Source organism: Trachemys scripta, chromosome 1 (genome assembly GCF_013100865.1).
Source record: "Trachemys scripta elegans isolate TJP31775 chromosome 1, CAS_Tse_1.0, whole genome shotgun sequence".
Classification (NCBI taxonomy): Eukaryota; Metazoa; Chordata; order Testudines; family Emydidae; genus Trachemys; species Trachemys scripta.
The window spans coordinates 113,006,351-113,021,008 of NC_048298.1; the positions used below are offsets into that span (position 1 = coordinate 113,006,351).

General features: G+C 42.3%; 1 protein-coding gene across 1 annotated transcript in view; it reads right to left on the reverse strand.

Annotated features, from left to right (window-relative positions):
• PLCZ1 (phospholipase C zeta 1) overlaps positions 1-14,658 on the reverse strand; it is a 136,860-nt gene that overhangs the window by 81,983 nt on the left and 40,219 nt on the right. Inside the window, exons 5-6 of the mRNA XM_034782037.1 lie at positions 9,705-9,906; positions 6,926-7,070 (exon numbers count right to left, since the gene is read on the reverse strand). Coding sequence (XP_034637928.1) covers positions 6,926-7,070; positions 9,705-9,906 — 347 coding nt within the window. The remainder of the gene's footprint in view (positions 1-6,925; positions 7,071-9,704; positions 9,907-14,658) is intronic.

Genomic DNA, 14,658 nt, shown 5'->3' on the forward strand with positions numbered 1-14,658 from the left:
TGGAGCGGAAATCCTCCAGGGACATCTCCAGAAAGCTCTCCTGGTTGAAATGGGGTGATTTTATTAAGGGGGACATTCAGAGGCGCCCGTTCCTGCTATTCTGACCAGAAATGTTCCCCGCTGTTAACCACGCGGTGGGGGGGAGGGGTGAAGTGATCATCCCAGAGAATCGTGTGTGTGGGGGGGGGGGGTGGTTTACTTGTGTTTGTGCCGCATGTTAACCGGGAAACCGCAGCCCCCTCCTTTCACATTGAAACCCCATTTTAAATGGACAACCCAATTCATCCTTGATATGGGAAATGCGCTGCTGTTTGCAACCTTTCCCACATGTTAAGAAGGTTAAAAAAAGCCAAAACACTGTGGCCTACGATGGCTGCCTGCAAGCCGAAATATGCGACCTTGTAATGAAAGAGTGTACCCATTGTTCCCTAAAATGTGTCTTTTTTAACCACCTCTCCCTTCTCCTCCACCAGCTGCAAATGTTTCTCCTTCGCAGAGGCTCGTGAACATTAGAAAGAGAAAACGTAAGACGAGGGACGAGATGTTCACGGAGCTGCAGATGTCCGCCCAGGCTGATAGAGCACAGCAGAATGTGTGGAGGCAGTCAATGTCGGAGATGAGAAAAGCCCAACATGAACGAGAGGAGAGGTGGCGGGCTGAAGATGATAGGTGGCGTCAGCTTGCAGACAGACGGCAAGAGGCAATGCTCCGTCTGCTGGAGCATCAAAGTGATATGCTCGAGCGTATGGTTGAGCTGCAGGAAAGGCAGCAGGAGCAGAGACCGCCGCTACAGCCCCTGTGTAACCAACAGCCCTCCTCCCCAAGTTCCATAGCTTCCTCACCCAGACGCCCAAGAACACGGTGGGGGGGCCTCCGGCCACCCAGTCACTCCACCCCAGATGATCGCCCAAGCATCAGAAGGCTGGGCTTCAATAAGAGTTAAAGTTTTAAAATGCAGTGTGTCCTTTTCCATCCCTCCTCCCCCACCCATCCCAGCTACCTTGGCAATTATCCCCCTACCTCTGTAAGGAACTAATAAAGAATGCATGAATGTGAAAAAACAATGACTTTATTGCCTCTGCAAGCGGGAGGGGAGGGGAGGGTGGGGTGGGGTGGTTGGTTTACAGGGAAGTAGAGTGAACCGGGTCGGGGGGGGGGGTTGGAGGGTTCATCAAGGAGAAACAAACAGAAGTTTCACACAGTAGCCTGGCCAGTCACAAAACTCGTTTTCAAAGCTTCTCTGATGCGCACTGCGCCCTGCTGTGCTCCTCTAACCGCCCTGGTGTCTGGCTGCGCGTAATCAGCGGCCAGGCGAGTTGCCTCAACCTCCCACCCCGCCATAAAGGTCTCCCCCTTACTCTCACAGATATTGTGGAGCGCACAGCAAGCAGCAATAACAATGGGGATATTCTTTTCGCTGAGGTCTGAGCGAGTCAGTAAGCTGCGCCAGCGCGCTTTTAAACGTCCAAATGCACATTCCACCACCATTCGGCACTTGCTCAGCCTGTAGTTGAACAGGTCCTGACTCCTGTCCAGGCTGCCTGTGTACGGCTTCATGAGCCATGGCATTAAGGGGTAGGCTGGGTCCCCAAGGATCACGATAGGCATTTCAACATCCCCAATGGTCACTTTCTGGTCCGGGAAGAAAGTCCCTTCCTCCAGCTTTCGAAACAGAGCAGAGTTCCTGAAGACGCGAGCATCATGTACCTTTCCCGGCCATCCCACGTTGATGTTGGTGAAACGTCCCTTGTGATCCACCAGGGCTTGCAGCACCATTGAAAAGTACCCCTTGCGGTTTACGTAGTCGGTGGCTTGGTGCTCCGGTGACAAGATAGGGATATGGGTTCCGTCTATGGCCCCGCCACAGTTTGGGAATCCCATTTCAGCAAAACCATCCACTATTGACTGCACGTTGCCCAGAGTCACTACCCTTGCTATCACCAGGTCTTTCATTGCCCTGGCAAATTGGATCACAGCAGCCCCCACCGTAGATTTGCCCACTCCAAATTGATTCCCGACTGACCGGTAGCTGTCTGGCGTTGCAAGCTTCCACAGGGCTATCGCCACGCGCTTCTCAACTGTGAGGGCTGCTCTCATCTTGGTATCCTGGCGTTTCAGGGCAGGGGAAAGCAAGTCACAAAGTTCCATGAAAGTGCCCTTACGCATGCGAAAGTTTCGCAGCCACTGGGAATCGTCCCAGACCTGCAGCACGATGCGGTCCCACCAGTCTGTGCTTGTTTCCCGGGCCCAGAATCGGCGTTCCACGGTATCAACCTGCCCCAGTGACACCATGATTTCCACATTGCTGGGGCCTGTGCCTTGTGAGAGGTCTATGGCCATGTCAATTTCCTCATCACTCTCGTCGCCGTGCTGCAATCGCCTCCTCGCCTGGTCCGGGTTTCGCCTTGGCATGTTCTGGCTCTGCATATACTCCAGGACAATGCGCGTGGTGTTCATAGTGCTCATAATTGCCGCGGTGATCTGAGCGGGCTCCATGATCCCAGTGCTAGCTATGGCGCCTGGTCAGAAAAAAGGCGCGAAAGTAGTATCTGATGGACCAGGAGAAGGAGGGCGGGAGGGAGGGAGGGCCGAGTGACGACATGGCGTACAGGTACAGGAACAGGGAGAAACACAAACAACTGTCACACAGAATGGTCCCCCCAAAGATTAAACTGGAAACCCTGGGCTTAGCAGGCCATTGATTTCACGGAGGAAGGGGAAGCAAATGAACACAGAACAAATCTATTTTTTACATCTTAAGGTGGCAGCCGACGGTGCAGCATGAGTGATAGCCTCTCCAGTACGATGATGACGGATACCAATCATAAAATACCATCATCTGCCAAAAGGCAAGGGGCTGCTGCTGTGTAGCAATGCAGCCCCACGTCTGCCAGCCCCACGTCCGCCAGCACCCAGCATCGCCCTCGGCCTCTTCTGGGTGCTTAGCGGACAATATTGGGCAATTGGCAGAAAATAGTATATTATGACTGGTAACCGTCATCATCGAAACAGTAGCATGTCTGCCCAGGTGGCCATGATTGACAGCCATACCAGTACGACGACGATGGGTACCAGTCATAATATACCATTGCCTGCAAGGGGCTGGTGCAATGCAGCCCTACGGCTGCCAGCCCCACGGCTATCACTCATGCTACACCGTCTACCGCCAAAAGGCAGTTAGCAGCTGCTGCTGTGTAGCAATGCAGTCCCACGTCTGCCGGCACCCAGAGGACATATGGTGACGGTGAGCTCAGCTGAGCTGAGCGGGCTCCATGCTTGCCATGGTATGTTGTCTGCACAGGTAACCCAGGTAAAAAGGCGCGAATCTATTGTCTGCCGTTGCTGTGACGAGGGGGGAGGGGCCTGACGACACGTACCCAGAACCGCCCGCGACACTGTTTTGCATCATCCGGGCATTGGGATCTCAACCCAGAATTCAAAGAAAAGGCGCGAACCGCTTCTCGGCTCGAGCTGTGGCGCAAACGTAGTATCTGACGGCCTAGGGGAAGGAGGGAGGGCGGGCCGAGTGACGACATGGCGTACAGGCACAGGGAATTAAAATAAAGAACGGTGGCTGTGCATCAGGGAGAGACACAAACACCTGTCACACAGAATGGTCCCCCCAAAGATCAAACTGAAAACCCTGGGTTTAGCAGGCCATTCATTTGACGGAGGGAGGGGGAAGCAAATGAATACAGAGAAAATCTATTTTTTTACATCTTAAGACGACGGTGCAGCGTGACTGATAGCCCTCGGCATCTTTCTGGGTGCTTGGCAGCAAATACGGGGCGGTGTATGACGATGGTCTTCAGGCCTATTGCACGAGCTGCTGCTCAGGGAAGACTCTGCTAATGTGCGATGACCCGACTTGTAATAGGCCGGCTAACAGTCATAATACACCATTTACTGCCAAAAGGCAAGCCCCACGGCTGCCAGCACCCAGATCGCCGATGAAGGCTACCAGTCTACTGCACCGTCTACCGCCAAAAGGCAGTTAGCAGCTGCTGCTGTGTAGCAATGCAGTCCCACGTCTGCCGGCACCCAGAGGACATATGGTGACGGTGAGCTCAGCTGTGCTGAGCGGGCTCCATGTTGTCTGCACAGGTAACCCAGGTAACCCAGGTAAAAAGGCGCGAATCTATTGTCTGCCGTTGCTGTGACGGGGGAGGGAGGGGCCTGACGACACGTACCCAGAACCGCCCGCGACACTGTTTTGCATCATCCGGGCATTGGGATCTCAACCCAGAATTCCAAGGGCGGCAGAGACTGCGGGAACTGTGGGATAGCTCTGGGATAGCTACCCATAGTGCAATGCTCCGGAAGTCGACACTAGCCTCGTACTGTGGACGCGGTCCGCCGACTAGAGCACCTAGAGCATTGTATTGTGTGGACACACACAATCGGCTGTATACAACCGATTTCAATAAAACCGGCTTCTATAAATTCGAACTAATTTCGTAGTGTAGACATACCCTAAAAGATGGTAGCAGGAAACAGTTTTCACCACACATATAATGGCAAAGAAATTCAGCCAAATATATTTGGAGCTGTCAAGACAACAACACAATGGCTACTGCCTGTCGCCACCACAGAGCTTCTCAACAGATTAAAATATTGAGAAGCAAATAGTGATGATGTGAACCAGAAAAAACAACAACAAAAATGTACCCAAGAAATATACTAAAGCATGGAAAATTATTTAGGTTAAATTCAGCAGAGGTTTTAAAAGCTGCTGACATCTAAAAACTTCAACATTTAGACAACAATTTAGACATCAGTCTATTTCAGTGTTATATTTTCTATACAACTTATTCCTTCATTCCAACATATTTGTAGAAAAATATTCTTCATTTCTTCAGGGCTAATAGTCACTACCCACCTAAAAAATCATTCTCTTGTGACCTGCAAGTAATATCACAAGTTGCTCTGGGAATTATCAGGGCATGCTGGTAGATAATTATTACTTAAAGTGAAGAGGAATGGATGAATTGCTTAGAAATAATGATCCTGTTTGGATGCAAATATTCTTAGTAATGAGAAACAAGGGAAAAGCAGTACAAGGAAAACATCATAAACTGCTATTTCCAGGTCCCTGCAGCCTAAAAAGAATCTTAATTTGGGCCAATCATTGGTATCTGGAAGATACACCTGACATCTTTTAATCACAGCTATTTCACTAGCTACGATCTTTTAAAGGGATAAAAATCATATTCTGTATGAAAAAAATTGAACAAATGATTTTAAATGTAACACCTATGGTTACTATGACTGAAAGAGACTAGAGTAAACAATATTTCTCTATTTTTTCAGTTTTTCTTTCTATATTTGACATAATTTTGTGTTTAATCAGTTTCCCACTTTGATTGTGTGGGTTTTTTACAAACCAAGGTGGGGGGAGAGAGAAATATTGTTAAAAAATAGGAAAATGTGATCAGAACCACAATAATTGACATGAGAACGCTGGGGAAGGTGTGGTTCAAGACATTACTTTTAACTTATGTTTTCTTAAACTGTCTAGATTTTAAACTGAAAGTGTCAGTTAAATATTGTCAGATGGCATTGCATTCTGATAGTCTGATTATGGGCTGACATTTTATGTATTGCAGAGTTTTCAGTCCTGTTATACTGCCCACTGCAGCACTCTTTACTCATTCCTTACTCATCACAAAGCTCAAACACAAGCAAGTCAGAATGATAAATCTGCTGAAATTGATGGACAGCATCATAACAGAGATCACCACATGGGATGCAGAAACCATTCTCTCAGCTGATTGCAACTAACTTGTTCCTATTAAGTGAGATCTGCTTTGCAGTAATATATAAGCTTCTGTATTTTGGCAAAAATGAAACAACTCATATAAAATATGTGTAGCATTGAAAGGACATAACAATTTTGTATTAAACATATTGTAAAAAACAGAGACATACTAAATTCTTTACAGATGTTAGCCCAGTTAGCTTTGAAAAGGCAATAGGTGTGAGTGTGTATGTATATACACACTCAAACTAACACACACCTGGAGTTAGGTCAGTTTTGATTATATTTATTTTCAGTGTGTGTGCATATTCTGTAGGTATATATATATATATATACCTACAGAATATACACACACACACATATATATATATACACACACACATACAGAGAGAGAGAGAGAGAGAATAAATATAATCCAAACCAGCCTAACTCAAAGATTTGTCATAAAGGACCCCTTCAGGACAGTTTACGTGACTTCACTGGGAGTTATGGCAGGCAGCAATATAGAAGAATGGGTTAGTGCCAAAAAAACTTTAACTTCCACTTGTTCTGCTACAGATAGGCAGAAGGGACAACATTTTAATGAGTCATCTGACCGATAAGAAGTGATAACTTTTTTCAGAGCTTGTTTTAAAATTGGCGGGAAATGATCAGAATGAAGAGGAAATGGAAAATACAGTAAGACTCAAACAATGTTCCAGTGTAATACTTTTGTTCCCTCTATATTGCAAGCTTCAACACTACAGAAGACAGAATTGTTGCCACAGAAGTCTGAGCAAAGACATAAAAACACAAAAAAAGAGAGGAAACTTTATTGGATCAGATCTTGAAATCCTTACTCAGTATATATTCAGTCCTTGCTCAAGCTAAATTCTCACTGACTGCAAATAAGAATTTTGCCTAAATATGCTGAGGAAGGTCTTCTGGATTCAGTCCACAAAGTTTAAATTACATTGAATTATCAACAAAACAAGACTGCCTTTCATTTAAAATGCTACAGAGTTAAGATCAGATACTGTAGATTTATTTTATCTAGTTTGTTTCTACAGTACCCCTCACCCCAAGCACTATTCCATCATATTTTTGTCCAGAGTACCCTAAATTATAAGTGTGTTAACACTTATGCGTATTAACACTCATCACATTTCAACAAATATATGTACATACCACAAATGCATACTTATCTATCACCTCGATGACAGTTCTAAATGTAATTTTGCTTGTTAAAGTGTGACCATGATACACAATAGGGTCATTTTGTGGTCCATCCCAGCAATCAATTTCCAAACAACGACATCCTTTCATCAGAGCACTTTAAAAACAAGAAGAAAAAAATAACAGTCAAAAAAGGAGATACCATATTCATAAGCCTTTTGTTGCATTCCTGATTACAAATAACATAATCTGAGTAATTACAAAAATATTAATATACCTAAAAGAAAAGAAAATTCCTACAAAATGATATGGATATAAAATTGATGTATATTTTCTCTTATCTACCTTGGGCTTATAATAAGCCTTATCAAAGCCATTGGGGAAAAATAGATTCTATGAATATGAACCCTTAACAGATAAAAATATAGCCAAAGTTTTAGTTTAAGTAAAACATTTTCTTGAACAATGGCTATCTGCTTAAAATTGGAAATGTTTGAAGTTTTATTTATATTAGGATTGAATATTTGAATAAATTCCAGCAAAGTTATTAACTCAACGTATAAAAACACCAGTAATAAAGTTTACAATGGGCCAGAATATGCTTAGTCTTTACACAGATGAGGAGGGCATGAGGAGGCCTTTCCCTACCTCTATGCAAAGAGCCAGGCAGTGTTACAGTACAGAGGAGGACAGAGACTGCTTCCTCCTAACTTTCCCAAGAATGCACAGCACACCACAAAGGGAAGAGAGGCAGGACCATAGTCTATAGCAGGGGTCGGCAACCTCTGCACACAGCTCACCAGGGTAAGCACCCTGGCGGGCTGGGCCAGTTTGTTTACCTGCCACGTTGGCAGGTTCGGCCGATCGTGGCTCCCACTGGCCGCGGTTCGCTGTCCCAGGCCAATAGGGGCTGCGGGAAGCGGTGAAGGGCGAGGGATGTGCTGGCTGCGGCTTCCCATCGCCCCCATTGGCCTGGGACGGCAAACCGTGGCCAGTGGGAGCCGCGATCGGCCGAACCTACCGACGCGGCAGGTAAACAAACTGGCCCGGCCCGCCAGGGTGCTTACCCTGGCGAGCTGTGTGCCAGAGGTTGCCGACCCCTAGTCTATAGCAATGTCATGCAATAACCATATGATTCTGATTAAGGCATTTTAGATTTTGTGGTCTACATTAGATTAAACTAATTTGTAAATACATTAGATTTTTGTCCCCTCATGGTTTCACTGCAAGGGAGAGGAAAGGTTGTTTGGCTGCCCTAACTGTGCATTTCCATATCTTAATATGTCTGGATTTCTTTTAAGTTTAACCATAAATCTGAATTTCTTTGGTTTATAATTTTTGATTTGGGGATAATCACACCATCCATGTAATGTATTTTACTGTAAAGTCTGATAAGTCTTCTCAAACTTAACTCCATCTTAATGTGATTTTTGTCTAGGAATTTCCTTATTTAATTAAAATAAAAATTCATACATGAATACTAGGTAAGAAACTGAAAGAAAATGCTGCCATGTGATATTTCTAATGATTTGAAGTTATGTAGCATCTACCTTAAATAGTTTTTTAACATTTAACTTTTAGATCCAGAATCACAAATATGTTCTGATTGCTTACCCCATTCTGGAGCAGTGCAAAGCAGCCCAAGAAAACTGGTCATCTAAGTTGTGTTTACAGCTGCTTTGTTTCACCAGAGCAGTGCAAAGAAACTGGAGTGTTGGACTCCTGTCTTCCAAATTCCTGTCTCCCTACATTCTGCTTTACAAACCCCAATTTCCCCCTTCCTTCTCTTCCTCATTCCAGTTTTCTCTTCTTCCTGAACCCACCACATTCCCCTGCACAGTTACAAAACAAATTCCTGCTTCTTCCTTCCTCCACATTCCCCTGTGCTCATTCATCCCATATTTTCCTTCCTCCTGCATCTCCCACATTCCCCAGCATACCGTCTCACCCTAAATCTCCCCTCTCCTCTCCATTCCCCTGCATGTGCACATATTTTTCCCACTTTACTGTGCCCACTACGTTCCCTTGCATAAGCACACATGCATGCATGCATACTCACATACACCCACCCTGGGCATGCTGGAGTCCCCAGCCAATGTACCTGGCTTCTGCACTCCCGTCCAGACTCCAGCTTGGGAGGTGGTGGGGAGGCATGGCCAGAACAGTATTTGGTCCTGCCATGCGGGCAGGGGACTGGACTCGATGACCTCTCGAGGTCCCTTCCAGTCCTATAATCTATGAATCTATGAATCTATGAATAAAACATCCTGTCAATCTCTAGCTGGTGAACGGCTCATTTGGGTGACATAACCAGCTGGTGTAGACTAGAACTGTTCTTCCTGTGTACACCAAGACATAGACCTGCATAGAGATGGGCCCCTCACCACCTCAGCTGCATCCAGAGTTTGATCACATATTTGTTTGAATTAATGAAAGATTAATTATATATCTTCAGTGATGTGGAGATTAAACACTGCAATGTAGTAACGTACAGAACAATGTCCTGCAGATGTCTTTATTTGTAGTATATGTGAGGCCAATGAAAAACTTTGGTTTGGATAGTTTTTAGAGTGTAAACAGATGGAGTGGCAAATATACCAAAATGTGTACACACCAAATAAAATTTCACTCGGTCATATTCAAATAATATTATTCTAGTTTTCATCATTGTCTTAAATAGACTCTTGTATTCCTCATTACTAAACACACATTTGTGAAAGACTCAATAAATTGTAGCTTAAGTCACTTAGTAAAATAATTTGCTTACAATTAAAAAAAAGTATTTAAATACCTTGAATAACCCCAAAGGTGACTTGGCCCTATTAGTTGGTCAGATATGAGGTAGGTGTTATGGGAAGACGAAATAAAATAATCACGTAATGGGTGGCTCATATTTTGGTAAACAATTGTGTGTTCTCTTTTATATATCAAACAGTCTTTTGAGTTCATGTATCTTAAAAATCCTTCAAACGACATCTGTTTTTTTCTCTGCACTAAAAGTGAAAATAAAGCAAAAAAATTACATTTGCAGTAATCAATTTAAATAACATTTCTAGTTATGTATTTTTCATGGCATTAATTTGTTTTTGAAAATGATCTGCTCTGAATAAGCTAAAGGTCATACACCACAGCTATTTCTTTCAGTTTTTAAATTAATCAGATATAATATAAAGACAGTCATCAAATGCTTGCAGTCCTGGTGTCAATGAAGTTCTAAATGATGAGAGAATTATTTGAATGAGATCTGATTTTATAATTCTTCTATGAACATCAAGAACCAAAGCTTTGTAAAATTCTCACTTTTCACATTTTAAAAAAAATAGTACTCCAGTAGAAAGAAAAATGTTACTGTTAATTTATTTTTGGTGGGTAATATGTCCACCAATCCATAACAAGAGATTAATGTCCTTGTCTGTGAAAAGCTCAGGAACAGTTCTGCAAAGCATGAGTCAGAGATGACTTGAAAGATAGTACTGCAGCCTAGAATTCCCACTAGAAGACTGCTCTTCCTAAACTGTAGAAAGAGAAATGAGTAAACTCTGATCAAATATTACAATACAGGGAAATGGATTAATATTCTCTTCACCAAACAATCTCAAATCATAACTATTAAAGATGACCTATAAATCATGTTTACATAATTCCCTAAATTGTAGCAAAATGCGCTAACTGCTCCCCAATTCCTAGGATAACAAGGGCATTCAACACATTATTTAAAACTGATTTCATGACAGGCAGTCTCATTAGAAAGGCAACTTCTGCTCCAATGTAACACCTCAGCGTGTGTTACGCTGGTGGCAAGTGATACCATTACAAACCCAGAAGTCCACTAGACCAATGTTTCTCAATGACCAGTCCGTGGACTGGGGCCAGTCCCTGAGATCTCCCTAACACAGTTTAGGAAGGCAGCAAGCCAGTCTGTGCTATCAAAAAGGTAGAGAAACACTGCAGTAGACTATTAAACGTAGTCTATTTTCAACTAGTCTGTGATTTTGCAAACTTCTGATTGTAACCTATCTGTGTTTTCATAGGACAAACTTGACTGACAGTGTAATAGGATGATGAAAATATTTTAAAGAGGTGACCCTATATATACTCTATTGCAAAAGAAGCATTTACCTGATCTCTTCAGGTTAGTTCCAGGCCCAGAAATAAAGAATCACCAGTATATTATTTCTTAGGGAAGCAATTCTCAAACTGTAATATGGATGATGATTAAAAGTATTCTATCAGAATAAGAATTCATTGTAATTACACTAATTAAAGCTACAAAAGTGGAACACCAAGTATTTTTCAGTTGTAGGGCTTATCTAGACTGGGAAAATGAGAAGTGTTTTAAAACGTGTTTATACTTTATAAATACTACTTGGTACTTAATATAGATTAAGAGACATGTACATAGGTGCTGGAACAAGAGGTGTGGGGGGTGCTGCCACACCCCCTGGCTTGAAGTGGTTTCCATTATATGCAGGGTTTAAAGTTTGGTTCAATGGCTCTCAACATCCCCATTATAAAAATTGTTGCAGCACCCCCACTGATGTATAAAATGATATTGTTCAGGCCTAGAATCTGTCAGATGTTAGATCAGCATTAGATCTTCAAGTATGAGAACCTTTGAGGTAGGGCTTCAAGTAGTAGAAGTTGATGATCTGAGTAGGGCTGGACAATGTAGAACCTAAGGAAAAAAGTTTATTTTAAACTAAAAATGCACTGAACTGCTTCTCTCTAAAACAGTTACTGCAGATGATTTTACACGATTTTTACAGTTGAGGGAATTTTGTAAAAATAATTAGTTCCCTTTTAAGCAAAAAATAAATTAGAAGGCAAATCACAAAAATCCATCAATCTGTGATGACAGTTAATTGTCTAGAAATGAATTAAGAGAAAGGCAAATCCAAAATATTTGAAATAATTGTATTTATTACACCGATAGAGAGATACCACAGAACAGAGAACTTTTTCTCTAAATGTTGTGTCTGATGAAAGTTGATGGACAGACTAAGAGTGTGCTGTCAAAGTGCTGCTTAAGTACTGTCATATGCCAATTTTGTTTGAGGAGCTAATTATGTCCTGCCAGGTGCTGGGCATCCTTAACTTTCATTAAAATCAGTGGCAATTGTAGACACTCAGCACATCAGTCAATTGGACTTTATATTGCCCAAGACATTATTAAGTAGTTTGTGAAGTAAGTATTTATTTTGCCAGGTGGAGATTTATCTAAAACCTTTCAGATCTCTAAAATAGAAGTTGTAATATCATGAAATCTCTTCTGATATTTTTTGTCATGTTTTCTCTTTAATATTTTTATGTTATGGGAAACATCCCAATTTCACTGGGGCCTCCTATACACAATATCAAATTTGTTTGTAACCATTATTATTGCAGAACCATGATACAGTTACTATCTTTTCAGTGCTGACATCTTGGTCCTATTCAATGTGTATATGTCTTATATCTTCCAGGAGCATCCTCCTAGTGCTAGCCCTCCTGAATGGAGAGAAGTGAGACACATACTGACACAAATTGGTTACTGGTATGCTTGAACCAGCTCCCACACATGGGCAGGGAGACATTACAACCCTCTGAACTGGCTCCCATATCCCTTGGAAACCAACTCCTACACATTAAAACAGTAATTAAAATAAGTAAAATGGCAAAATGCAAAAATAATTAATGAAATATGCTGCATGTGTTATTTGAACATTAGGATCCCTAATGTAGAATTTTAAAAATAAGGAACACCATGACACTGTATCCCCATACAGGACAGAGGGAAGGGGCTGGCTGTAACCCAGGAGAAAGTTCTACTATAAGATCGGATGCAATATGGCACTAGCATTTTCCCAGTTGGCTACTCTTGTTCCTTCATACCCCTTCCCATGGTGGTTGTCAATGTAGTTCCAATATTTTTAAAAGGGTAAAAGGGACGATCTAGGGAACTGTAGAGCAATTAACTTAATGTGGATCCCAGGTAAAATAATGGAATGGTTAATTTGGGACTCTATCAATAAATAATTAGAGGCTAAAATATGATTAATGCTAGTCGCCATGGTTTCATGGAAGGTAGCTTTTGTCAAGCAAACCTGTTGCCTTTTTTTTTTTGGACAGGATTAAAAGCCTGGTTGATAAAAGTACTGTGTTGTTATAATATACTGTACTTGGATTTCTCCATGGCGTTTGACCTAGTACCATATGACATTTTTATTAAAAAACTTGCATTGTATGGAGTTAACAGGGCACACACACATTGGCTTGATTACGAACTGGTTTACAGACAGATCTTGACATGTAGTTGTTAATGGGGAGATATACATTTCTAGTAGGGTCCCCCAGGGGTCAGCTCTTGATCCACTGCTATTTAATATTTTTATTAATAATCCAGACAATGTTATGAAACCTTTGATAAAGTCTGGAGATGACACAAAGACTGGTGGGGTAGTAAATAATGAGGAAGGCAGGTTATTGTTACAGATTGATCTAATCACCTAGTTAAATGGTCACAATCCAATAAAATTTGTTGTAATACAGACAAATGCAAGATAATACATCTAGGAATAAATAATGTACAGAAGCTCCCCGGGTTATGCAAACCCGACTTACGCAAATCCGCACTTATGGAAACGTTCCGTAATTTCCGTAAACTTTTTTTTTTTGCGTAATTGTCAGATATACGTTCCCGACTTACGCAAAATTCGACTTACGCAAGGAGTTCCGTAGCAGACTGCTTGCGTAAGTCGGGGAGCGTCTGTAGGTTAAACCTACAAGATGGGAGCCTGTGTCTTGGAAAGCAGTGACTCAGAAAAGGGGTTCATAATGATAATTGCTTCTACATGAGCTCTCAGTGCAATGCTGTGGCAGGAAGAGCTAATGTGATCCTTAGATGTACAAAAAGAGGAACGTCAAGTAGATGTAAGGAAGTGATCTTGCCTATGATCACAGCATTGGTAAGACCACTACAAGAACAGTGTGTCCAGTTCTGGTGTCCACACTTCAGGGAGGATATGGAAATACTGGAGAGAGTTCAAAGAATGGCCAATGTCTGGAAAACAAGCCTTATGATGTGAGGCATAAGTAGCTCAATTTATTCAAAAAAGGAGCTTGAGAGGTGATTTGATCATTGTGCATAGGTGCATACAAATGAAAAGATATCTGATAGTAAGGGGCTTTTCAATCTTGGCAACAAAGACATTACAAGATCCCATGGGATGGAAGTTGAAGTTGAAAAAATTCAACCTTGAAAAATTATGAGGGTGTTTAAACATTGGAACAGTTTAACTGGGAAGGTGGTAGACTCATCATCACTTGGGGTCTCTAAGACAGGATTAGATATTTTTCTAATTATAAATAGATAATAATAATATTAGATATTTTTCTGAAATATATGCTTTAATCCCTTTTGTGGGAGAGGCTCTATGGCCTGTGTATGCAGGGAGTCAGCTGGATGCTCGAGGCAGACCCTTCTGGCCCCGGAGTCTATGAATCTATGGGTCCCCCTTTTAATTTCCTTCATCCATGGGCTTTGGGAAGAAAGGGATTGCTTATGTTGCCCTCCACCTGCTCAAGTGGAGGGCAACATAAGCAATTAGATTATAGTCACTACAGAACATTTGTAGTTCTGTAGTGACTATAATCTAATCTCATGCTTCAGGGCTTCAAATGGTTGTCTGTAGAGGTCAGGGTGATTTTTTATTCTTGATGCACATTTGTAATCTGGCAGGTGGGTGGGGGTCACCTTCCTCTGAAGC